The 25,170-nt window shown below is 38.3% G+C and overlaps 1 protein-coding gene and 1 long non-coding RNA gene across 5 annotated transcripts in view; both read left to right on the forward strand.

Annotated features, from left to right (window-relative positions):
• The first annotated feature begins 5,979 nt into the window (after positions 1-5,979).
• LOC123387353 lies at positions 5,980-14,268 on the forward strand. 2 transcript variants are annotated; one of them, XR_006601794.1, is made up of 3 exons: positions 5,980-6,051; positions 7,383-7,573; positions 10,704-14,268. It is a non-coding gene; the product is annotated as an uncharacterized LOC123387353 (long non-coding RNA). The 2 variants fall into 2 exon arrangements; XR_006601795.1 differs by having other exon boundaries at positions 10,708-14,268.
• A 657-nt stretch (positions 14,269-14,925) lies between these two features.
• SAMD13 (sterile alpha motif domain containing 13) overlaps positions 14,926-25,170 on the forward strand; it is a 42,317-nt gene continuing 32,072 nt past the window's right edge. Inside the window, exons 1-2 of one of the 3 annotated variants that reach the window (XM_004752702.2) lie at positions 14,926-15,001; positions 19,783-19,867. In XM_004752702.2, coding sequence (XP_004752759.1) covers positions 14,992-15,001; positions 19,783-19,867 — 95 coding nt within the window. In that variant the 5' untranslated portion in view covers positions 14,926-14,991. Of the gene's footprint in view, positions 15,002-17,908; positions 18,389-18,436; positions 18,608-19,782; positions 19,868-25,170 lie in introns of those variants that run through there. The other 2 variants (XM_004752705.3, XM_004752707.3) reach the window with 2 other exon arrangements.

The raw sequence follows: 25,170 nt of genomic DNA on the forward strand, positions 1-25,170 counted from the left end.
AAGTTCTGTAAACATTAAAAGAATAATAGACAAATATAAAAGATGAATAAGTGAAAGTCAATTTACAGAATCATATCTTTGGTAGCATTCTATTTGTGTATGTAAAGTATGTTTTCTGTGTGAATTTTATTTTATTTTATCTTATTTCATTTCGCTTTTTTTTTTTTTTTTTTTTTTTTGTAAATGCCTAGGAATGACTGGAAGAACACTTACTACACCATTAGTAAGAGATAAGACTGGGGAATTCTTACAGTCCTAGACTGGTTACTGATAATGGGCATGCATTACCTTCATAATAAAAATACTAAATGTAAAAAGAAAAGGGAAAAAAGTTAGTCACTGAATGGACCAGATACTTGCCTGCCCCCAAAGCCTTGATTTTCTTGGCAGAGAGAAGAGAGAATTAGAGGCAGAAAATAGAATAGGTTCTACTGTTATCCAATCAATACTATATTGATTGAGCGGGTAAGGCAGGGAGAAATAGACAGACTTAGTTACATACAACTAAGAGAGTTTGCGTCATAGGAAATGAAATGCTCAGAGCTTAACCGGTCGATGAAAATACAAAAAGAGCTGAAAAGTGACCATTACTATTTAAGTCTCACAGTTTGGGGATGGGGAAGGTGGGTGTGGGAGGGGGAAGCATATCTCCTTAGAGGTGCCAATTGGGGACTGGAACCCGCTGACTAGAAGACAGAGGGAGCCTCTGCAGGTGCTTAGAACTTGCAACATTACCACTTCCGGTTACATGGGCGGCCAGGAAGTCCTCATTGAAACAGTCACTTTAAACGGAAGACACTGGGGCGCCTGGGTGGCTCAATGGGTTAAAGCCTCTGCCTTAGGCTCAGGTCATAATCCTGGGGTCCTGGGATGGAGCCCAGCATCAGGGCTCTCTGCTCAGCAGGGAGCCTGCTTCCCTTCCTCTCTCTCTGCCTACCTGTGATCTCTGTCTGTCAAATAAATAAAATCTTTAAAAAATAAAAAAATAAAGGGAAGACATTAGAGGAGAGGAGGTGGAGAGAGCCTTTGCAAAAGGGGATTAAGAGGAGTCAACAAGGGGTGCCTGGGTGGCTCAGTGGGTTAAAGCCTCTGCCTTCAGCTCAGTTCATGATCCCAGCATCCTGGGATTGAGCCCCACATCTGGATCTCTGCCCCGCAAGGAGCCTGCTTCCTCCTCTCTCTCTCTGCCTACCTCTCTGCCTACTTGTGATCTCTATCAAATAAATAAATAAAATATTAAAAAAAAAAAGAGGAGTCAGCAAGTCACCAGAATTAAAAAGGTTAATCCAGAAGCAGAAACTCTCCTGCCAAACGCGGTGGGATGGACCCCAAGAGGGGGGCTTTAATGAATTCTGTTACCTCATTCAAAGGACTCAGAGTAAAGGAGACCCCCCCACCCAGGACCTTATATATAATTAAGGAAGCAACTTAAGAACATATATATATAGATATATATATGGCCTCCAATTCATAGTACATGTACATCAACTTCCAGGGGTTAATAAAAGAAAGTTTTAATCTCTCAGTAATTACAAATTTCACATATTTTTGCAAATCTGGCATGTAGCAAAGGAATCTGAGCTGGGTTGATACTTTAGGGCAAATGTACCAGAAAGAACACGAGATGAGAGGGATTGAGTCAGAGGCAGTATCAGCTTCTATTTTCAGAAAACAGCCACTCTGGACATAAACCAAAAAGGTAGGCAGTGTGTATGCACTTGCCCTGAGACCGAGTCCACATCAGTCTCTGGTCACAGCTGCACACAGAGATAGCAAAGCACTATCTCCCTATCCGGGGAACTAAGATAAAGATTGCATATGACAACATAGTTTTTCCACAAAGAAAATTTGCATCAGCAGTCACCCCGCTTCTGAGTAGAGACTTTCTGGCCTCCCTGCTGAGCAACAGCTTGTAGTCTAAGTTCTTTCTCCACCCAGAAGCCCACTTGCCATACTAATCACCCCTGGACACACTTATCATTCGAGAGCATGCCTATTTTAGCAGCTAGATAGAGGCAGAGGCTGACCCCAAGTGCAAGTATTCTCAGCCTGATTTCAACTTTGGCTTTGTTCTTCTTTCTTTGAAACCTGGATTTATAGCAAGCCAGGCCATCCATCTATCCCCAACCATTTAATCAGGAAAGTGTCAGCACTAATGACAGGTGCTGGAGAGATGGAATCAAATGAGACATTAATGGAACCAGATGTGAGTAAGATGATGCTGCAGTTATGATGGCATGACCATGCTGACTACCCCACTCTCGAAACTTCAGTTTCTTCAACCTTAAAATGCAACTAAATATCGGTAACTTTTGGAGTTGGACTGAGGGATGTCAATTGCCTAGAACTGCTCCCTAAGTCACAGTTGTTATTATTACAGACTATTAGTGGAGGAGACAACGGAATACACCACAGGCTACAAGGTCATGCCACCTACATAATCTAGGATCCTCGCCTCATTTTCTTATCAACGATTAACAATCTTAATTTCATGTGCAACCTTCATGCTCCTTTGCCATGTAACCCAACGCATCCACAGGTTCTGGGGATTAGGACGTGGGCATGGGAAAGTATGAATTGTTCTGTGTACTACGGCTATAAATCTAGGTGCAGAATTGCTGAATAATAGAGTACATGGATTTTCAATTTTGCTTCATAATGTCAAATTATTTTCCAAACTAATCACACCAATTTATACTCATTCCAGCAAAGAGCTGTGCTTGCTCCCCACCTCATTAACACATCCTGCTCAGACTTCTAAAAAATTTCCCATCTGGGGGGTGTAAAATTGTATCTCAGAGTTTGGATTTTTATTTTGCTAATACTGAGATTGAGTATTTTAATATGTTGATTGGTCACATGGGTTTCCTCTTCTATGAATTGCCTGCTTTTCTATTTGTTTTTTTCCTTAAAATTCATAGCGATTTTTTATTCATCTGAATATTAGTATTTTGTCAGTTAAATACTACAAATATTTTCTCCCCATTTATATTATGTTCTGATGAACCAAAGCTTCTACTCTGATTGTGCTCAGATTTCTTCAATATTTTTCTTTACAAATTATATTTTTGTGTCTTTAGAAAATTCTTTCTTATCCTGTTGGCATAAGGAAGGTCTCTTATATTTACTTCCAAAAATTTAAAGTTTTTCCTTTCATACTTATGTTTCTAATCCACCTGAAGTTGATGTTTTTGGCATGATATGAGGCAAAGATCTAATTACATTATGTCTTCTGTCAGCTGGATAACCAATTGTCCAAGACCATTTACATCATAGAAAAAGTTCCTCATATTCCATGTCCATTTGGGAGCTTTCTCTTATATTCTATTAGTCAATTTATTTCTTCTTCTTCAGTATCACAGTTACTTCATGCATTACCTCTGTAACACATCTCTATATTCAATAAGACAAACCTCTAGTACCTTTGTTCCTTTTTGACAGCACCTTAGATTTCTTGATTCTTTATGGTTACATATATTTTAGACCCAGCTCAGTTTCTTCAAAACACCCTGTTGAGATTTTTATTACAACTTCACTGTGAGTATGCATTATTTGTGGTAGAGTTGAACTCTTCACAATAACGAATACCCCTATTCAGGAACACGATATATTTCTACTTACTTCAACATTCTCTAATGTCTTGCAATAAAGTTATATGATGTTTTCATAAAAGTCTTGCAACATATTTGGTGAGAGTTATTCCCAGGTATATTGTAGTTTTGCTGTACTTGAAAATGATATATTTTTCAAAGTACATTTTCTTACTCTTTTTGTTAGTAATTGATATTAATCTCATATCTATCAAATTATATTATTAATTTTAATTTTCAATTCTATTTTAATTCTAATTATTAATTTATTAATTTTTATAATTTTCCATAGTTCTTTATTTTTCTATGTGGCTAATTACATCATCTATGAAGTAATGGTAATTTTAAAAAAACTTGTTATTCCTTTTCTTTTCTTTTTTTTTTTTTTAGGATTTTATTTATCTGACACAGAGAGAGAGATCACAAGCAGGCAGAGAGGCAGACAGTGGTGAGGGCGTGGGGAGCAGGCTCCCTGCTGAGCAGAGAGCCCGATGTGTGGCTCCATCCCAGGACCCTGAGATCATGACCTGAGTGGAAGGCAGAGGCTTAACCCACTGAGCCACCCAGGTGCCCCCTTTTCTTTTCTAACTGTGTGGCTAGGACTTCCAGTATGTGTTGGCTAGACATAGCATTTGCAGACATTCTTCCCATCTTACTGATTTCTAAGGGAATGCTTCTAACCTTTCACCAGTGAGTGAAATTGTTGTGAGTCTTTGGCAAATATTTTTTATCAGCTCAAGTGATGTAATGTCTATTCCTAGTTGACTAAGAGTTTCTGTTTGCTTGTCCGTTTGCTTGTTTGTCTTAACGTGAATATTAAATTTTATACAACGATTTGTCTGCAACTATTGAGATGAGCATGTGTTTATTCTTCATTAACCTATAATTTGGTGAATTACATTAATTGATTTTTCAAAGGTTAAACTATTCTCTGTTCTAAGTATAAACTCAATTTCTGTATTGTCTAATCATATCTTTCATGCTTTTTGGAATATTTTATCTATCAATTATTGAGAAAGATACATTTAAATGATTTCCTATAGTGAAGAATTTGACAATTTCTCTTTGTAATTATGTCACATTTCCTTTTATGCTATTGAAGCTATGTTATTAGGTATGTAAAAATTGAGTCATTTTATCTTCCCAGTGAATTAAGTTTGTTATAATTCCTGAGGGATCTCCTTTGTCTATCAAGTTTTTTGCCCTAACATCTATGTTATATGATTAGATATACTCCAACTCTTTTTAAAAATATTTGTCTAAAATATCTCTTTAATTCTAACTCCTATTTATTTATATTTTAGGCATGTCTCTGATAACCAGCTCAGACATAGATTTTTTTTTTTTGAAGATTTTATTTATTTGTCAGAGAGAGAGGGCACGAACACAAGCAGGCAGAGTGGCAGGCAGAGGTGGAGAGAGAAGCAGGCTCGCTGCTGAGCAAGGAGTCCCATGCGGGACTTGATTCCAGGACCCTGGAATCATGACCTGAGCTGAACGCAGCAGCTTAACCAACTGAGCCACCCAGGCATCCCTAGATTTTGATTTTTTAATTCAATCTCACAACCTGCTTTCAACTGGAAGTTTAGTCCACTTACTTTTATTGATACATTTTAATTTGTCTCTATCATCCATTTTTAAACTTTCTATTTGTTCTGACTTTTCTGTTCTTTTTTCTTCTTGCCTTATTTTAATTTATTCAATTTTTTAATTCCAAAAATTTCCTTCCTCTAGTTTTGTAATTATAAGCTTTATTTTTGTTCATTAAGTAGTTCCTTTGAAATCAGAATATGCATGCTTAACCTAATAGACTCTATACTTATTATCTTTATAACCTTCCCAAATATCTCAGGATGTGAGAATGTTTTAACTCCTATCATCACTCTACCTTAAAATCTATTATTTTTTAATTCCACAAGTTGTACTTTTATTATTTATTATTTGTATTTTTTGTATTCAGATTTATCCAACCATTGTGCCTTTTCCTTTACTCAACATCAGTTTTTGTTACTCAAACTTTCCTTCTGGATAATTTTCCTTCTTTTTAGAAAAAAAATTTTTAAGTTTTTTTTTTGTTTGTTTGTTTATCTGTTTGTTTTAAGTTTTAAGTGATCTCTGCACCCAACGTGGGGCTCAAATTTACAACCCCAATATCAGGAGTGTCATGTTCCACTGACTGAACCAGCCAGGCATGCCTCATTTTCCACCTTCTTGAAGACACTCTTAGAAGTTCTTTAATTAAGAGTTTTTTGATGTTAAATTTTCTCAGTGTGTGTTTTTCCAAACTACCTCTATTTTATCTCCATTTTGAAAAATAGTTTTGGTAGAGAAAGTTAGTATTTACTAAATATCCATGTAACTCTCTTTATTTCTCACTCTCTTTTGCAGATGGTGTGGGACTTTGTGACTCATTCTGGTCAAAGGACTGTAATTAGAAAAAATGTTTCCCTTCAAGAAAAAGGTAGTTAGAATCTGTGTTCCTCCATGTTCCTCTTTCCCTCCTGAAATGATCTCATTGCTCATGTAACCCTGGGTGATGTAGCTAGAAAGAGCAGAGCCGCTGTCAGCCTGAGTCCCTTGGTGACTGTCTAGAGCAGGGCACACTCTGACCTATCCTTGATGCATAATGCAAGAGATAAACTTTCGTTAAGCCACAGAGGTTTCAGCCTTAATTTGTTACTACAGCATAATCTAACTTATTCTGATGAGCAGTTTTAATGGGTAAGTAATTATTTCAGTTACTATCCGTCAGCACATTTAAAATACTTTCCCACAATCTTTTGTCTTCCATTTTTGCTATTCAGAATTCACCTGTCTCATTGTAATTGCTTTATTGGTAAACTGTATTTTCGGCTTTGGATAAATTTTAATATCTTCTGTCTTTGGCATTCTGAAGTTTTGCAAAAATGTGTTTAGGTGATTATGTGTCTGTGTCTGTGTCTGTTTAAATTTATCTCATTGAGGGTCCTCTGGGTTTTAGAATCTGAGGTTACTATCTTTCATCAGTTCTGAAATGCCTCATTAATTAGGTCCTCAAATATTGTTTTTTTCTTTCCTGTATTATCTGCTCTTGAAATTCTGATTAGAGGCATACTGAGCTCTCTCATGCTATCTTCCATGACTGAACCTCTCTGTCGTATTTCCTAGCAGTTTTCTCTGTGCTGCATTTTGTGTAAGGTTTCCCAATCCGTGCTTCCCATTCCCTAATTCTCTGTCAGCTATGGTTTCCTCCACTCTCAATTCTTTCACTGGGTTTTTAATTTCAATCTTTTCATCTTTCCTTTCTAGAAGTTCTATTTTGTTATTTTTCAAATGCGATGGATATTTTTATATTCTCTCTTTCCTCACATTTTTATTTCCTTTAAAATTTTATTTTACCATGTTAAACATTCATTTTACTTTTAAATTTATCCATATATCTAATAAATCATTTGATTTATATATTTTATCACTTATGTTAAATTCTTCAGAGTAAGAGAAGTGCTCCATCTATTTTTATTACTTCAAATTGCTTATACCTTAGAATATAGAAAACTTAACACTGGATTCTTCCCTGTTCCTAGATGTCTAATTCTGTGTCCAGCTGTCACTATGGGCACAAATCTCAATATACAACATTCATTACTGTAGCGACACCAATCATCCTACCTCTGCTGATAAGTGTGTCTTTCTCATGTCACTAAGTCCGCCTCCAACTGGCCTTATCTCTACTGCAAACTTCATAATTTTAATTCAGGAGTTTATGATTATTTCTAAATCTCAAGATCTACCCCCTTCTTTCCATATCTCTAGACTGCTGCTGTGTTTTGGAGAATGTCCAAAAATATGACCTTTGGATAAGGGGATGAGACTGTACAAATTTTTGCTTCTTAGTACCATCTGCCTGGGAATAAAAATCTCTGGGCGGGAAGAAATAAGAAAGGAAGGAAGACAATTTTGAGGAAGTCTGCATATACATCCTTCCCACTATGGAGAACATGAGGGTAAGTATTCTGTATCCCAGTGATGAGTTTTCAATAATTAGGGGTAGTTTCAACAACAATTTGATCTACTACCTACTCATTGTTATAAATCCTGGCTTATGAATTATACTAAAATTATCCTGCATTTTCTAACTGATGTATGGCTTGTGATCTTCTGTCAGTCCAATTCTTACCCAGGAGCAGGTATTACATGTTTTGTAAACTTTCTAGACTAAATCATCTTAGCAACGTTTATTTATTTCATGTGATAAAACAAATCCCACACTGTTTAAAAAAAACAAACAAACAACAACAACAACCCTGAATTTGTTTTCAAGTGTATGTTTGACTCTTGACCAGCATTCTAGGTGTGAATTTTAGGTATAACAATGTTCACAGGGAATGTTTACCTTAACAATATTTACAGGTTTTTCATTTAAAGCATATGGATTCATCTTCAATATCAGCACACAAGACCTCTTTAGTCCCTTAACAAACGTTCTACTACCCAACACCAAATGTCAATATCCAATATTAAAGTAGCCAATATCAAATCTTGGTTGGGAGAACTAATTTTTATAAAACACTGTTGAATGAAATGCAGTCTATCTGTATCAGTGTCTTAAGACTGCCATAATAAAGTTCCACAAATTGGGTGCCTTAAAACAACAGAAATGTATTCTTTCATAGTCTGGAAGCCAGAGTCTGAATCAAAGTTTTGGCAGAACCAGCCTCCCTCTGACACATCTACGGAAGGGTCCTTCCTTGCTTCTTCCAGCTTCTGGCAGCCCCAGGTGTCCCTTAGCTTGAGGCCACATAACTTGTCTTTCCCTTCATCTTCCCTCTAAGTCTGTCCTCACACGGCACCTTTCTCTCTGTCTCATTTCTTCTTACAAGAATACCTCCCACTCCAGTACAACTTCATCTAAATAATTATATCTGCAATGTCTCTATTTCCATATAAGGTTGCATTCTAAGGTACTGGGGATTAGGACTTCAACATATTTTTTTTGGAGGACACATTTCAACCCAAAGACATTAGTTACTCCTCCAAAGAGATGATTTTATCTTCTAAATAGGCTTGGATCCCACAATATATGAACCACAGGAATGTGCCTTTTCTGGACTACGTGGAGATGCCAGATTTTCACCTTTAATTAAACAATGCTGTAAGAAATAGCTTAATGAATGGCACTATTGTATTTACTAATCAAATTCATTAAGAATCCTGCTCCCTTTGATTTCTTTTCAGAACCAAACATGACAAAAATTTCCCCCTTGTATAACTCATAGGTTTTCATTTAGAGTCAATGAAAACCATATATCAAATATGTGGGTTTTTTTCTTTTCTTTTTTTAAAAATTATGTATTTTTTTCTTGCTTTGGTTGCTAGGAAGCTTAAAAACTCAGCCATAATTTAATTTAATAACTTCGTAGGATGCTGCAGCTACTTATCTTCATTTTTGTTTCTCCTCTGGTATTGATACTTTATTTTCATTTGGATATTGAGTAGTTTTTTAAAATTGCTTCTTATATTATTATGAATCACTTGAATACTTTGTTTTAAAATGTTAGTAATAGGTAAGTGGGAAAAAAAAAAAAAAACAAAGAAGTAAAACTCTCTCCCTCCTTCTCCGCCTCCCCTACTTTCTTTCTCCATGTCTCTCTTTATTCACACCAGATTTTCCTCCTGTCCCAGCTTATCCATCACTGAATGACTGACTAAAGACTATGAGCCATCAACACTCAGTACTCTGGTTTACATTTTAGATGGATGATTCAAACCGTACACAGGTCAATAAAGCAAGGCAAGATGCTCACTTTATTTATTCTTGATGAAATCAACTAATAAATCTCCTCGACTTCCTTCAAGAAAGGTCAGGGGAAAAAAATAGCATAGGATCCATGCAACAGTAAAAATAAAAGAAATCTGGAAAAGTAGAGGAAATAAGTAGAAAAAATTAAATCCCTGAAAATCACACTGAGAGCATCAAGGAATAGAATTTAAACAGAAGAAAATTGGACATGGAGGGCAAGCTATTGAAAAAAAATCACATAGAATTTAGTGGAAAATGACACAGAATGAAAGTGACGAGGGGGAAGATGAAAGAGGCAGAAAACAAACAAGAGAAAACTGACAGGAATGACTGCTATCTTTGAAGCTGTGAATGAATACGTGGAACCAAAAAAATTTACATAATAGAAGAATTTTCTGAAATAAAAATCTTACCACATTCCAAGAAAATTTAATAAAAGCTTTTTTTTCCCCCCCTGGGAACTTCAAGGACTGTAAAAAACAAAACAAACAAACAAAAAAAACTATGGTCATCCAGGCCAAAGGAAAATGTCATCCTCAAAAACGAAATCAGACAATATTAGATGCTAGGAGAAAATGGAACAGTGGCTAATGAATATTAAAGAAAAAAAATTCTATGCCTGGTCTAACCTTTCATATGTAATGGTAAGAAAAAGAAATTCTCAAATACATAAGAACTCAAGAAGCATAACATTTATGAACTTCTGAAGAATCTGTCAGCAAAAAAAAAATCAGGACAATGAACAGATGAGTAACAATAATGAATTCATGAATGAGAAAGTCATGAGGTAGAAAAGGTTTGGTGATGAGCTTTGAATCTCTTTGTGCATGAAATTATATTTAAGTAACTAGGATTCTATGCCATAAAGTGAAATGTAATTGCTATAACACTTAAAAGAAAAATTATATAAGATAAAGAATAATACTTTGATGATAATAGAGAGAGAGACAAGAATCATGTTTGCTCTCCAAACTAACAGAGAGGGGGAGGGTGGGGAGGAGAAAATAGTTTAAGTAGATTAATTTCATCATCTTTCACCATCATTTCATTTCTAAGGTAAACTAAGAAGTATAAATGTAAACATATAATTTAATACTCTTTACAACTTCTAAATTGCTAGAGCATGGTAGGTGGCCTTCTCAAGTGGTTCCCAGTGATCCCCAACTCCTGGTAGCATGCCTTTACGTGTAGGCTAGACGTAATGACTTGTCTCTAACAAAGAGAATGTGGCAAAGTGATGGATTTCAGTTCCGAAGTTGCGCTTTTAAAGACTGTGAGTTCCATCTTGCTGACACCCTTTCTCTGCTTCTTCTCTCACACTTGTTTTGATTAAGCCAGGCCTCCATGTTGTGAGTGGCCCTAAGCTGAGGCCCACATGACAGGAAACGGAGGCTCTCTGGCTGCCCAAGAGGAACTAAATCCTGTCAACAACCATGTGGGAAAGCTTGAAAGCAGATCCTCCCCAACGGGAGCCTTCAGCTGGGTACGGTGCCCAGCACAACACCTGAAGCGGAGGACTCAGCTGAGCCGTGCCAGGATTCCTGACCCACAGAACGTACAAGGTTAACGTGTGTGCTGTTTTAAGCTGCCAGGGTGGGGGGTAGTTTGTTCCACTGCAAAAAATAACTGCTACACAGAGGAAGATAAAAACAAAAAGCAAAACGAGAATGAAGAAAACAGATCTTAAAGCAAAAGAGAAAACAAAGGAACAAGCATTCCAAATGTATACAGACACAACAGATAAAGTTAAACATATCTCATTAAAATAATTTCAAGTAGGATAGAATAAGCCATTTTAAAAAAAATGATTAAATGAGACAGAGACACTTTATGACAGCAAAGAATATACAACTGCTTCATAAGCAATGAAGTTAGTATTGCTAGTATGAATCTTCATATATCAAATAATATAAAATACACAAAGGAAAACTTCAAGAAATAAAAAAATAAGTAAAAGAAATGTTAGGAGACTTTTCCCACAGTGTCCTTCCCACAAGGCTCCAAATGTCCCCTCATCTGTCTCCATGTTCCAGACTACCCCAACCCCTGAACTCTTCCACTGAGTCCTCTGGAATTTGTGATTCCTCTCCCACATCAGTTTTCATTGCTATTAATCTGGTTCAAGCCACTATTATTGCTTGCCTGGGTTACCGCAATTGCTCTTTGCCCATGCAGCTTTCTCCATTGCTCTCTATGATCCCTTCTAGATATAGCAGCCAGGATAATCCTTCCAAAATATGCCTGACCACGTCATATAAATAGCTGCCCATTTCATTCAGTGTGTAAGCCCAAGTCCTCGTTATACTCTCCAAGCCTTATATCACCAACCCAGTGGTCACCCTCAGTCCTCCTCTTTCTCACTCTGGCTTTCTCCAGTCCAGCCACACTGACATCCTGGCTGTTCCTTGAAAACTCCAGCCACACGCTCGCCTTGTGGCCTATGCCTAACTGTTCTCTCTCCCTGGAATGTTCTTTTCTCAGAAGTCCACACAGTCATTCCTTTATCAACTCCAAATTGTTTCTTGAATGTCATCTTCTCAATAAAATTTATCCTGATCATTATATTTAACCTTTCAACCAACACTCTCCTGTCTTCCCAATCTCCTTTATCCTACTTTATTTTTTCAAAACACTTTCTAATCTACCATTGAATTTACTTACTTAATTTATGTTTATTATTTATTGTCTGCCTCTTCCCACACTCACATTAGAGTATAAGCTCCACAAGAGCAGTAAAATTCTGATTCAATTATTTATGTAGCTCAAGTATCTAGAAAGGTGCCTAGTACATAAGGCACTCAAAAGATCACTCAAAAGATATTTGTCGACTGACCAATTCTCAGCCTTGTCAAACGTATGCCTCTTTTCATAATAAAAACAGGGCAATCTGCTCCTTAACACTGTGAAAGGAAAGTCATAAACTACCTACACATATAATTTTTTAAAAAATTCAAAGTGATGCCTTAACTGTAATATAAAGGAAAAAGTAAATGTGTGATTCATTATGGAACTGCTCAGGCATCCCTAAACTAAAAGACGCAATGAAGCAATCAGATGCCTGCATTCATCTGTGGAATCCCTGTGAAATGGACAGCCATTAAATGAACTGTATTGGTGATTCAAATTCCAAACACTGTATTGCCATTCAACGTACTACATTCCAGGAAAAGTCAATACATCTTATAACTATGTGAAAAACACTTTATGTTTATATATAAAAAGACTCTAGACTCCAGTAAATGTAAATAGCTTTTTCATCTACATGAATGGACAGTAGAATAATCAAGTCACACCAAATGCAGGAAATTCTTTGCTGTGCAGTACTAGCCTGGGCTCTGCAAGATACCTGGCATCTTTGGCTCCACCAACTACATTCCAGTAGTCCTCCCTCCCCAGTCCCTGGGACAAGCAAAATCACTCTGGTAAATTTCCAAAACAACTCCCGGAGGTAGATCCATCCCAGCAGACTGGTTCCGTAAATCCAGTAGCCTGCTTTTCTATTGTCATTGGCTACCTCTCTATAGCATTTGACCTGTTAATAAACTCCTCTTCACTTCTCCTTCCTTCCTTGGCTTCCAAGTCATGGCACTCCTGCAGCTTTCCCAATTTCACTTCTGCAGTTCCTGCCAGGTGTCATTGACTCTTCTCCTCCCCTTACCCATCTCCAATGCCCTTCCTTATTTATTTGAGAGAAAGAGAGAGAACAGGGGGAGGGACAGAGAGAAAAGGAGAGAGACTCTCAAGCAGACTCCCCGCTGAGCGTAGTCCCAAGCAGGGCTCATCTCACATGACTTGAGCAGAAATCAAAAGGAGGATGCCTAAACAACTGAGTCACCCAGATGCCCCTGCCCTTCCTTTTCCCACTCCACGAGGTCTTCAACTCACTCTCCTAAGGAATTAATTCTCAAAGTTTCGTTTCTACACAGAATACCCAAGTCCATACTTCCAATTGACATTCTGTCATTCATACACAGAAAGCCTCAATTATACATGTCCAAAATTAAACTAGTCATCTTCCTCTAAAATTTGTTATTCCATCCATTGTACCTATCATCCATTTAGTCAATCTAGAAGTGACACTTATCTTTGGACCCTAGTCCTCAAGCCCACATTCAGTTGATTGCCCTGCTCCCTGTTCATTTTGCCTTGGAAGTGTCTCATATCTGCTCCCTTTCTATTACTGTAGTTTAAGCTCGTATTACCTGTGACTTAGAATACTGTCACAGCCTCTCAACTGGAACTTCAACTCCCATTTATCTTTTGATATTTCCACAAAAGGAGGTAATGATAGTATTTATTAGTATTTATAAATAACACGTTATTTATATTTAGTATAGTGGCGATCCAGTGCTCATTATATGCCAGCCACTATACTAAATGCTTCCCATCTCTTTTAATCTGTATGACCACATAATAAAGTAGGAGTTATTATTATTGAAATTTTAGAGATGAGGAAAAGAGGTATGGGGAAGTCAAATAACTTACTTACGTTCATAAAGCTAGCTCCAAAGTGACACCAGGATCCCAGCTCTGTCTGGCTTTTAAAATCCCCGTTGTTCTTTGCTTTTTGTTTGTTTGTTTGTTTCCCCTGATACAACATTTTCATATTGCCTCTAGTCTCATCACAACCTTCTAGTCAGTCTTTACACCCCGCCCCCATCCACCCCCATCCATCCCCCTCCCACACCATTTCTTTCCTCTTCCTCCCTCCATTATCCATCTACCACTTTTCCTTATTGATTCTAGCCTGATCACAATCTTCCATTCAGTCTCTATGCTTCCCGGTCCATTCTTCCCACCCATAGGTTCCTTGATTTTACTTATTTCCTTACTAAGGATTCACCCACCAGCTATTTCAAGAGAGTCCTTCAGGGCAGGCTCTTCTTTTACTGCGCCCACCACATCTGCCCAAAGCCCTCCTTCTCTCCCAGCTGCTGAAAGCAGGGTTAGAAAAGGAAATGAATAAAGCGGATACAAAAAACTTCCTGCATCTTAAGTTCTTCCCTGTCTAACTCAGTGTTGTTCTATCGTTTCAACAAAAGGAACCAAATGAAAGGTGCTCTGTGAACTGTGGAGTGCTCTGCAAACGTAAAGTGAGATATAGTCACCCTACCTTCGCATGCCCCGGGGTTCAGCTGAGTTACTCTGTGAAAGAAAGCAAAGGTGTTCCAAGTGGAGCACGCCAAGTTTGTGCTCGGAGTGAAGGAAGAGTAAGGCCCCAAATAATATGAATTTGGCTCGGGAAATGTCTACTTGTCATTACCGCCCAAACCCAGCTTAAGAAGTTCAACAGGTCGTGAGCCAGTAAGACCGGGCAATAATGGTATTGGCCTGAACACCCCCAATTTAAAACTCTCTCTAGGAATGTTCCTTTCCCCCAGCTCCCTGGAGGTTTTAAGCTGTTGCAAAGGTCGTCCCTGACTTTCAAACGGCCCCCGCCCTGCGCCCTCCCTCCCCGACCTCTCGGCTTCCTGGTGGCCCCAGCCCTCGGACCCCCGCCCCGCCCGCCGGCGGAGGACTACAAGTCCCGGCGTGCCGCGCGCGCGCCCGGCCGGCTGCACCCGGGTTGGGCGCGTGGCGGCCGCCGAGCTCTGCGCGGGGGAAAGCCTCCCGGCGCCGGCCATGCGGGGAGGTAAGTGATACGCTCGTGCTGCGAGGGCACTGGGAACGCGGCCACCCTCTACCCTCTCCAGGATTAAAGGAAACGAAGAAAACCACAATAAAAACCGCCCTGCCCTCCCTCGTCACTGCTGTGTGTCCGGTGCTCCCGCAGCTTGTTGCACCCACGAGCGTGGAATGTGTCACCCTGGAGTGGAACTGGGGGCAGAAGCGTGCCGGGCTCCGCCGAGAGCTGCGGCTCGCCGGGGCTGCGGGGCCGAGCTCGCAGGATGGGACTGGGTGGTGGCACCGGCGCGGCTGGGCGCCCAGCGAGCGCCACACCCCCACACTCCCTTTCCACAGACGGGCTCCCCGGGGAGCCCCCAAACTCAAAGACGAACGGTTTCTTCTTGGAAGTCTTAGTCAGAAACTTTCCCCTCTGGTCGCCGGTGCCACCAGCGAGTCGTTTGTCTATCGGACGGCGCCGCTCCTCCAAGAGGCTTCCAGGCGTCCCCTCTCCTGCCTTCAGTCTTGCCCCACCGCTCGCTCTCCAGGCCGCTCCTCCCGCTCCCCTGAGACGCCCTTAGGGACGCGGTGAGCACGGCCCTGCCCTCCGGCGACTTCTCGAGGTTTCTTCGGCAGCCACGTGGACCCAGGTCTGCACTCTGCGATGTGGGCTGGACACTCCTGCGGGCCGGTTCCCCGACGGGAGGCAGGGCGAGTGGGTCCCTTGGGACCCCGCCGGTTCCCGGGGTGGGGGCTGGGATGGGGGGAGTGAGTCCTGAACAATAAAAGAAGCTCTATCAGAGGCACCAGCTTCCTGCCCTTGCTGACTCATCTCCCCTCCTCAGCCCATTCTCAACTGTGCCCGAAAGTTCTGCTTCAGAATCCCAACACGAGGATCTCCCAAGTTATTCTAGCGCATCCCGTAATATCAGAATAATGGATCAGACGATCTTGTTTGTCTCTCTCACCCTACACTTAACACACTACACACCCGCGCCCATAAAAACGCACCGTGCACTCTACACACTACACACGCCACAAACACATACCATACGTATTACACACAGCATACACATCACATAAACATACATACATACACACACTTTGTTTATCCTACAGGCTGTATACACATACCATATACAATATACATACGCATCATTTTTATTAGTGGAGAAGAGAGTTAAATCAGTTTGTTGGAGAGAGTAAGGAGGAAGTGGGTGAGTACCAGTATATATACTTCTACCCACAAATGTCGATTTATTCCCAAGTTAGAAACTAGCTGATGAGTGAAACCTGCCCTTGTTAGAATTTAAAATGCTTTCTTGACTCTTTTTTTCCCCCATAAAATGGGATTGATTTCCTACATCATCTTCTGAAATCTTTACCGTTATCTAACAGGCAAACTTGATCACAGCAGAGGAGAGAGAAGGAGATGTCCTTTATGTGTAGGAAGAAAATCTTGGAGAAACTTCACAGAAACCTTCCTCCTGTAGGGGTGTTTAAGGAAAAGTTACATGTAACTAGATTTTCTTTGCCTCTCCTTTCAAGATTCAGAGCTGACCTGATTTTGTTCTGAGCCATTGGCTTGACAGTGCTGTTGAGACACGTTTCCCATCCATCCTTCCCCCCAGGACTCACACCCCAGCCCATCTGAATTTAGTTGGAGCACATTTCAGGAATTTCAGATCAACTCCCAAAGCATTATGAAATCTGTTGATGAAAGGGCTCTCTATCTCCAGAAGAGTTCATCATTTTGATCAGTGGTGATAAGACTCCCCTGTTTGACCAGACTCAAAAAAAATGGTCCTCAAAAATAAATGAACACTTAGAATTTGTCCCTAAATTATTGTTATTATTATTGTTGTTTTTAGAATTTGTCCCTAAATTATCATTTGCTTTTTCAGAGGAGGAATGGTGAAGATGGGCAGAGAGAGCATTTGAAATCTTTCTCAGTCATGATCTTTCATGAAGTTGAACTTTTCTAATATCCTTCGTGGAATAGATGAGGGGGAAAGAAATTTGACTTTGAAATTCAGGTTGCAAATTTAGATTATAATTTCTAATCTTCTCCTAGGGCCCTTAAAAAATTATTAAAGAAAAGGGAGACCTATTACTTTCTCCTCAGTTCTTCCTGAGTTCTACGCAGTCATATAGCAACAGATGATTTTTTTTTTTTTTCTACAATCCCTCTTGGGAACCTGTATTCTTTCTGCCCTATCTTAAGTAGTTTAGTTGACATCTTGACTTAAAAGTGTCCAAATATTGAATGTTGTTTCTTTTGATGAAAGCTATGCATGCTTTCTGTGTATCTATGACATATTTGTGGAATGGGAATGTTTCCACTCAGCCGTGGTTTCAGCCAAGCAAGGGAACTGTGAGATTGGCCAGAGTAAATTAAAAGATCATGCCTAGTCTCCCTGTGCCACCTTCCCATTTCCTGAATGGGGGGAGATACTATAAATTTGGAGATTGGCATAGTATCTTCTTTTTCATATGTAACTAATATAGGACGTGGTGCTCATGGATAGTGTTAGTTAGATTTGTTGAATTACGCTTTGTATGCAACTGGAATAAACAGTTAAGATTAAACCTCCCAGAACTAATTGTTTTTGTAGAATGAGATTTGTTTCATTTTTCATTTTGGCTGACTTCATATGGTGGGTTGAATGCCAAAATAAAAGAATGTAGGTGTTCTCAAAAGATCTGGTCATCCACTTTGCATCCTCTGAAATATGTTACTTCCTGCATAATGAAGAAAAGGATTTTCTGCTGGGCAGTGCTTTCCTTATTCTTAAAGAGATTGCTTAAAAGCCAGCCCTGGGAACTTTGTCCATGAGTCTCTGTTAGGAAGAAAGTGTAACACAGGTCTGTAGCTCCTGAGTATTTACTGATTATAGCCAGTAGTGCTAGGTTCTTTCTCTTATTTTCTCTTGTTTTTTTTTTTTTTTTTTCTCCCATGGGGGAGAAAAATAGTTTTCAAAACATGACATTCCTGCTCAGAACAACAGCAAGGATCTATCATGCAGCAACCATGAAGGGGGTTGGGGGAGAGAGTAAATAAGAGGCTATCGATACTGCAGGTTTTTCTTTACAAGACAGGTGCAGGGAGAGTTCTGCAGTTCTTGGACTCCTGATTCATTCACTTCCACTAATTGTGCTGAAGGTAGTTAGCAAAAGTGAACAGGCACACTGTAGCTTTAAAAAGTCAGCCATGAACCAGAAGGCAGTTGGTGCAGCTTGTGTGTGATTCCTAACGTCATGTTGGCTGAGAGCCAGCCTGGTTTTATTTCACTGTGTCAAATTGTACCTCCTTATTGAATTCCTTTGCCAGCCTACTTTGTGAAAGAAAACATTGGGGTTTCTTTGGCTGCTCTTGATAAGCCTATAAAAAATGACATGTTTTAGTTGCTTCTAGGTAGGTTTTCTTTTTACTCTTCCACAAAAAGAAAATAATAATAATAATAATAAGACAATGTAGTATGGTGTTACAGAGTATCATTGTTAGTGTTTTGTTTTGTTTTGTTTTGTTTCTGAGATGCTTAGAAAATGGTGAATGTGTAACAGTTTCCAACTGAAGTGAAATCATTTCTTTTGGCATGGAGCAGCAGCACTATCTTCTGTCTACTCTGTAACGGTGTGTGAATGTATGTTAATATCTATATATATATTAAATGTTGGATTTCTCTGTGAATGATCTAAGTGGTTTAGCAACTGAAAGTTTGTGTGTGTGTGCGCGTGCACATGTGTGTGTATGTGTGTGTATCAGAAGTGAAGATTATCCCACACTTAACAGTATTATTTGTTAATCATCTACTTCTCGAACAGTGATAAAATCTTGTGAATATACTAAATGATGCACTTGTCATGTCAGAGTAATCCCTAGAGAAGGAGTGCCGAAGTATAAAGTAATTTGAGAGGAAATGTATTTAATTTATGGCTTCAGCTGTAGAACAAGCACGTTTCAGAACTAGTTTTTTAAAGCAGTTTTGTTCATAGCTTTTTCATCTTGCTAATTGCATATTAATTGTGGAGGGTTTTTTATTTTTTCACAGTCCTCATCCTACTAAACAAAAAGACAAAGTGATGGATGCTACTATATCTCCTTGGACATTTTGGTGATTTTTACATAAATCTAATGAGCTGCCTCCCCTCTCTTACACACACACACACACTCCCCAGCACCAACCTTCTGTGCTAAGGGATATCTGACATTTTTGTGAGCTTCCAGCTTTACCACAGCGTGGCCATCTCACAGACAGGTTTTGAGGCTTTCGTTGAGCATATGTGAGGTAGGGGAATACTTGCTGACAAAAGCTTTAAGTGCTCTTTTGCATTGCAATGAAAAAATAGAAGGTTTGTGAGTGAACAAACAAACAAAAAAATACAATTAAAAAAAAAGAAAAAGAAAAGAAATCCTAGCCCGTGGTCTGAAGGGGCAGGAAAAGGGTGATTGTTTATCTTGACTTTGACTCATTTATGAGTTGCAATGTCTTAAGTGAGAGCTTGGCACCCAGGGGAAGCTGTGCCAGTTCACACAGCACTTGTTTTGAAGGAGGATTCAATTTCATTTGTAAATGCTTATTGTCAAGGCAGGGAGTGCCAGTACAGATGAAAGCACCCCAATCCGTCTCCTCCAGTTCTTTAGGTTTAATCACATCTCTCCTATCGCTGAGGGAACTGGTGGTTTAAACAAACATACATGAACTGGTGTGAAGCTGTAAAAGGGACCACTATGTTTCCGATTCAGAATATATATTCTTCTCTCACTTTCTAAGAATTAAACACAAGCTTTTCTCCCTTATTGATTAGTTGCTGAAGTAAAGGAACCCTGCAGCCTTCCCATGCTATCTGTTGACATGGAAAACAAGGAAAATGGCTCTGTCGGTGTAAAAAAGTAAGTGAAACTGGCTTGTGAGTTCTGCTTCTGCAAACAACAGAGGGACTTGGTTTCTATTTTTATACTTCTTGCTTATCTACTACAATGTACTGTTTGGGGGTGATTTTGCGTGGTCTGCACTGGCCACCAGACTCCCTCCCCCTCTCCCCACAACCCCAGTTGCCTTTTTCTTTATTCCATTTCTAAGACAGAGATGTCTCAGGCATCAAACTGTACATAAAGGGTTAGGGTGTCAGGCTTTGGAACAGGGACCATGGAGGATCTCAGCCCTGCATTCTGTATATTGAAACAAAAACACTGAGCAAACAGACTCTGCCTTCCAAGTCCATTGGCTACAAGGGTGGGGGCAGAATAGAGAATTTGAGTCTTTTTAAATAAAATCACGTCTATCAAAACTGAGACCTGTAGTAAAGGAAAGAAAAAAGCTTTAGTTAGAATACAAAGTTAAACAACTGTGTCCTACTAATTTTATGAACTGATCCTTGAATGTGAAACATTTCAGTACATAACATAGTGTATTTTCATGTCTGTTCTCACATTTGAAACTTTGTGGTGAATTATATGCTTGATTCTTTTAGAAGGGAAAATTTAGTTGCATTATGTAGCATATTCTGAAACATGCTACATATTTCAGGGTAACTTGTAGGATATCTGTGAGTATATAAAAAATATGTATATCCCTATTTAGATGTTATTTTGAAGCTACAACCACTTGGACTACCAGGAGAAAGTAAGTTCCAAGAGAGTGTTATTGTTCCATTTTTTCCACGCCATTTAGTTTAAAATTGCCTTCAACTTGAGCTTTGGAGAAAACTAATTAAATAAATAATGCATAGAAGTTAGGATATCTAAATGAGGGAATAGTGTGCTACGTGATTGTGTGTAGAGGGTATATTTTGCTTCACAGCAAAGTTACATTAAAATAAACTTAATAAAATCTGCTTTTAAAGATTCTTGGGTAGTGTATATATCAGTGCCATGATGGTATGTTTATCCCATTCTTGAAGTTTAGGGTTGGTAAATACCAGAGAAACAAACGAAAGAGATGCGCCTTTTTTTTCCCTTTATGAGTTAGATCAGTGCTCTCCAGTAAGTCTAGTACTTTGAACAGTGATGGAAATGTTCTTCACTTGCGCTGTGCAAAATGGTAGCCACTGGTCACACGTGGCTGTTTAAAAATTTGCAATGTGACTAATGTAACTGATAATTGAACTTTTAAGCAATTTTAAAAGTTAACAGCTTTATTGATATGTAATTGACATGTAATAAACTGCATGTATTTAAAGTATAAAATATGTAAGTTTTGATACTTTTATATGCCTGTGGAACCATTATCTCAATCAAGATAACCACCCAAATTTCCTTGTAACCCTTTATAATCTCTCCCTCCTATTCTTCCCTGCCACCATATCCCCAGGCAACCACTGATATACTATCTGTCACTGTAGATTAGTTTACTTTTTCTAGGGTTTTATATAAATGCTATTATTCAGAATGTACCTTTTTGAGGGGGGGGGGTGTGGTTTCTTTTACCCAGCATAGTTAATTTGGGATTCACCCATGTAATAGTGTCTATCAGTAGTTCATTACTTTTTATTACTAAGTAACATTTCATTGTGTAGATATACACCAATTTGTTCACTGTTTATCCATCCATTTGCTGATAGACATTTGGGTTGTTTCCATTTTTTAGGTATTACAAATAAAGCTGCTTTGACTCTGTGTACAGGTCTGTGTGGGGACATATGCTTTCATTTCTTTTGGATATATAGGAATGGAATGACTGGGCTATCCGGCAGGTATATATTTAACTTTTTAAGAAACTTAGAAATTGTTTTCTCAACTGGTTGTTATTTTAAATACCCACCAGCATTGTATAAAAATTCCATTTGTTCCATATCCTCATGTACTCAGTATGATCAGTCTTTTTCATATTTGATATTATAGTTTGCATTTTCATTTCCCTAATGACTAAAGATGTTGAGCATCTCATGTGCTTATTTGCCATCCATACATCTTTCTTAAGTAAAATATGGTCCAAATCTTTTGCTCATCTTTTTTATTGGGCTAGTTATTTATGTCTATTTTGTAGATAATTTTTGTATATTCTGGATACAAGTCCTTTATATACATGATTTGATAATATTTTCCAGTAGTATGTGACTTGTCTTTTCATTCTCTCTAAGGTGTCTTTCAAAGTTAGGAATTTTTAATTCCAATGAACTCAAGTTTATCAATTTTTTATTTTATGAATAATGTTTATCTTTTATTTTATTTTAAAGATTTTATTTATTTATTTGACAGAGAGAGAAAGAGAGAGAGACAGCAACAGAGAGAATGCAAGCAGCGGGAATGGGAGATGGAGAAGCAGGCTTCCTGCTGAGCAGGGAGCCTGATGCGGGCTCAATCCCAGGACACTGGGATCATGACCTGAGCCAAAGGCAGATGCTTAACAAGGGAGCAACCCAGACACCCCATCTTTTTATTTTTTTAAGATTTATTTATGTATGTATGTATTTAAGACTATGCACAGATATGTGAGAGCAGGGGTGGGGAGGGGCAGAGAGAGAGGGAGAGAGAATCTTAAGCAGGCTCCATGCCCATGATGGCCCAACAAGGGACTTTATCTCATGACCCTGAGATCATGACCTGAGCCAAAATCGAGTCACATGCTTAACTGACTGAGCCACCCAGGCGCCCCATGAATAGTCCTTTTAGTGTCATGTCTAAGAATATTTGCCTAACCTAAAGTTGCAAAGGCTTACATTTTCTTAGATTTGGGACTGTGAGTTTTGAGTAAATTTTTGTGTATGTTATAAGATAAAGATTAAATTAGTTTCTGTTTGTGGTGGTGGTGGTAGGGTTTTTTGTCTAAGAATATCCAATTATTCCCACACTGTTTGTTGAAATGTTCCTGCAACTTTGTTGAAAAATAATTGACTATATATGTGTGGATCTGTTTCTGGAATTTTTATCCCATTCATAATTTTGTATATATTTATGCCAATATAACATAATTGATAACTATAGCTGTATAGCAAATCTTGAAATCAAGTAGTGTTATCTATTTAACCTTGTTCTCTTTCAGACTTGTTTTGTCTCTCCTAGGTTCTTTGCATTTCCAAATGATTTTTAGAATCAATTTGTCAATTTCTACCAAAACAAAAACAAAAACAAAAAAAAAACACCTGCTGGTGCTTTGATGGCATTGCACTGAATTATATAGATAACTTTCGGAGAATTGATCTAACAGTTTTGGGTCTTCCAACTCATTAACACAGTATTTTTCTCCATTTACTTAGGTCTTATGTAATTTCTCTCAGCGATGTTTTGTAGTTTCCCATCTGTATGTCATGCACATCTTTTGTCAGATATATCCCTACATAATTTTATAATTTCATGCTATTATAAATGGTATTGCTTCTTAATTTTAATATCCAATTGTTAGTTGATAGTATATAGAAATACTATTGATTTTTGCATATTGACCTTATACTCCACAATCTTGATAAACTCATTTATTAGTCTAGTAACTTTTTGGTAGATTCCATTAGATATTTAACATAGATAATTATGGGGGCACCTGGGTGGCTCAGTTGGTTAAGCATCTGCCTTCAGCTCTGGTCATTATCTGAGGATCCTGGGATGGAGCCCCGCATCAAACTTCCTGCTCAGTGGAGAACCTACTTCTTCCTCTTCCTCTGGTGATCCCCCTGTTTGTGCTCTCTCCCATTCTCTCTCTGTCAAATAAATAAATAAATCTTTTTTAAAATATTATATCTTGTAAGTAAAAAGAATCTAACATTTTCCTTCCCTATGTGAATGTATTTTATTTTTTTACCGGTTTTATTGCACAGAATAGGATCTCCACTAACAAGTTGCATAGAAGTGGTGAGATTAGACAAACTAGTTTTGTTTCCTGAGGGAAAACATTTAGTCTTTTTCCTATCTTTCATTTTCTATATGTGTCTCTTTTTTGTCTGCCTTTAAGATGTTTTTCTTTATCATTGATTTTAAAGCAATTTGATTATGAGATGTGGTATAGTTTTCTTCATCTTTATTGTGCTTGGAATTTTGTTTCGTTTTGTTTTTTGGCTCTATTGGCTGTTTTCATCAAGTTTAGAAGTTTTCCAGGCATTATTTTTTGGTTTCCCTCATTCCTCCTTTGGTGATTCCAATTATAGTGTATTTGATCACTTGATATGGTGCCACAATTCACCAATGCCATAGGTTTTTTTTTTTTTTCATTCGTTTTTCTTTGTGTTTCGTTTCGGATAGTTTCTATTGTTTTGCCTTCAAGGTCTCTAATCTTTCCTTCTGAAATGTATAATCTATTGTTAATCCCACTCACTGTGTTTTCCATTTCAGACAATGTAGGTTTCATCTCTAGAAGTTCAAATTGGGTCTTATTTTTATATGTTGATATCTCTGTTTAACATTTTTAGTCTTTCCTCTTGCTTCTGAACATATGAAGTATAGTCATTGTAACTGTTTCAGTGTCCCTGTCTACTAATTCTGTCATTTCTGAGTCCATTTCAGTTGACTGATTTCTCAGTGAATGGGTTATATTTCTCTACTGCTTTCCATACCTGATAACTTTTGATTTGAGTGTCAGATATTGTGAATTTTTATTTTTTTGGGTGCTGGTTATTTTTATAGGAATTATAAATATCCCTGATCTCTGTCCTGGGTGCAGATAGGTTACTGGGAAACAATTTTTGATCCTATTATGTCTTATAAGTTTTGTTAGCAGGACCACAGCTTCATTTAGTTTAAGGGTATTTTTCCCCACTTACTGAGGCAAGACCCATCTTTGTACTCTAGCCAGTGCTCATGAATTATGAGATTTTCCTCTCTGGTAGATGGAGACATGCACTTTTCCCATCCCTGCATGATCCCTGAGGATTGTTCTCTCTAATTATTTGGGGTGGTTCTTTCCCCAGACTCGGTTAGTTTCCTCACATGTATGTGATAATCATTGCTCTGCTGAGTACTTAAGAAAGCCTCTGTGCATCTCCAAAGTTTTCCTGCTGAGAACTTTCTCCGTCTTTAGGACTCTCCTCTGTGAACTCTTTCTTCAGGGAGTAGTGAATAGAGCTTACCTTGCTTGTTTTCCATCCCTTGGGAATCACTGTCCTCTATTACCTATGTCTAGTGTTTTGAATGTCATTCTTTTATATATTTTCTTCTACTTTTTTCATTACTTAGGCAGAAGGATAAATCTGGGCCTTTTTACTCCATCTTGACTAGAAACAGAAGTACCAGTTAATTATTACAACCACAAATGGTTAGTGGTTAAC

The sequence above is a fragment of the Mustela putorius genome, unplaced genomic scaffold (genome assembly GCF_011764305.1).
Source record: "Mustela putorius furo isolate JIRA1106 unplaced genomic scaffold, ASM1176430v1.1 tig00003853_pilon_pilon_pilon, whole genome shotgun sequence".
Classification (NCBI taxonomy): Eukaryota; Metazoa; Chordata; class Mammalia; order Carnivora; family Mustelidae; genus Mustela; species Mustela putorius.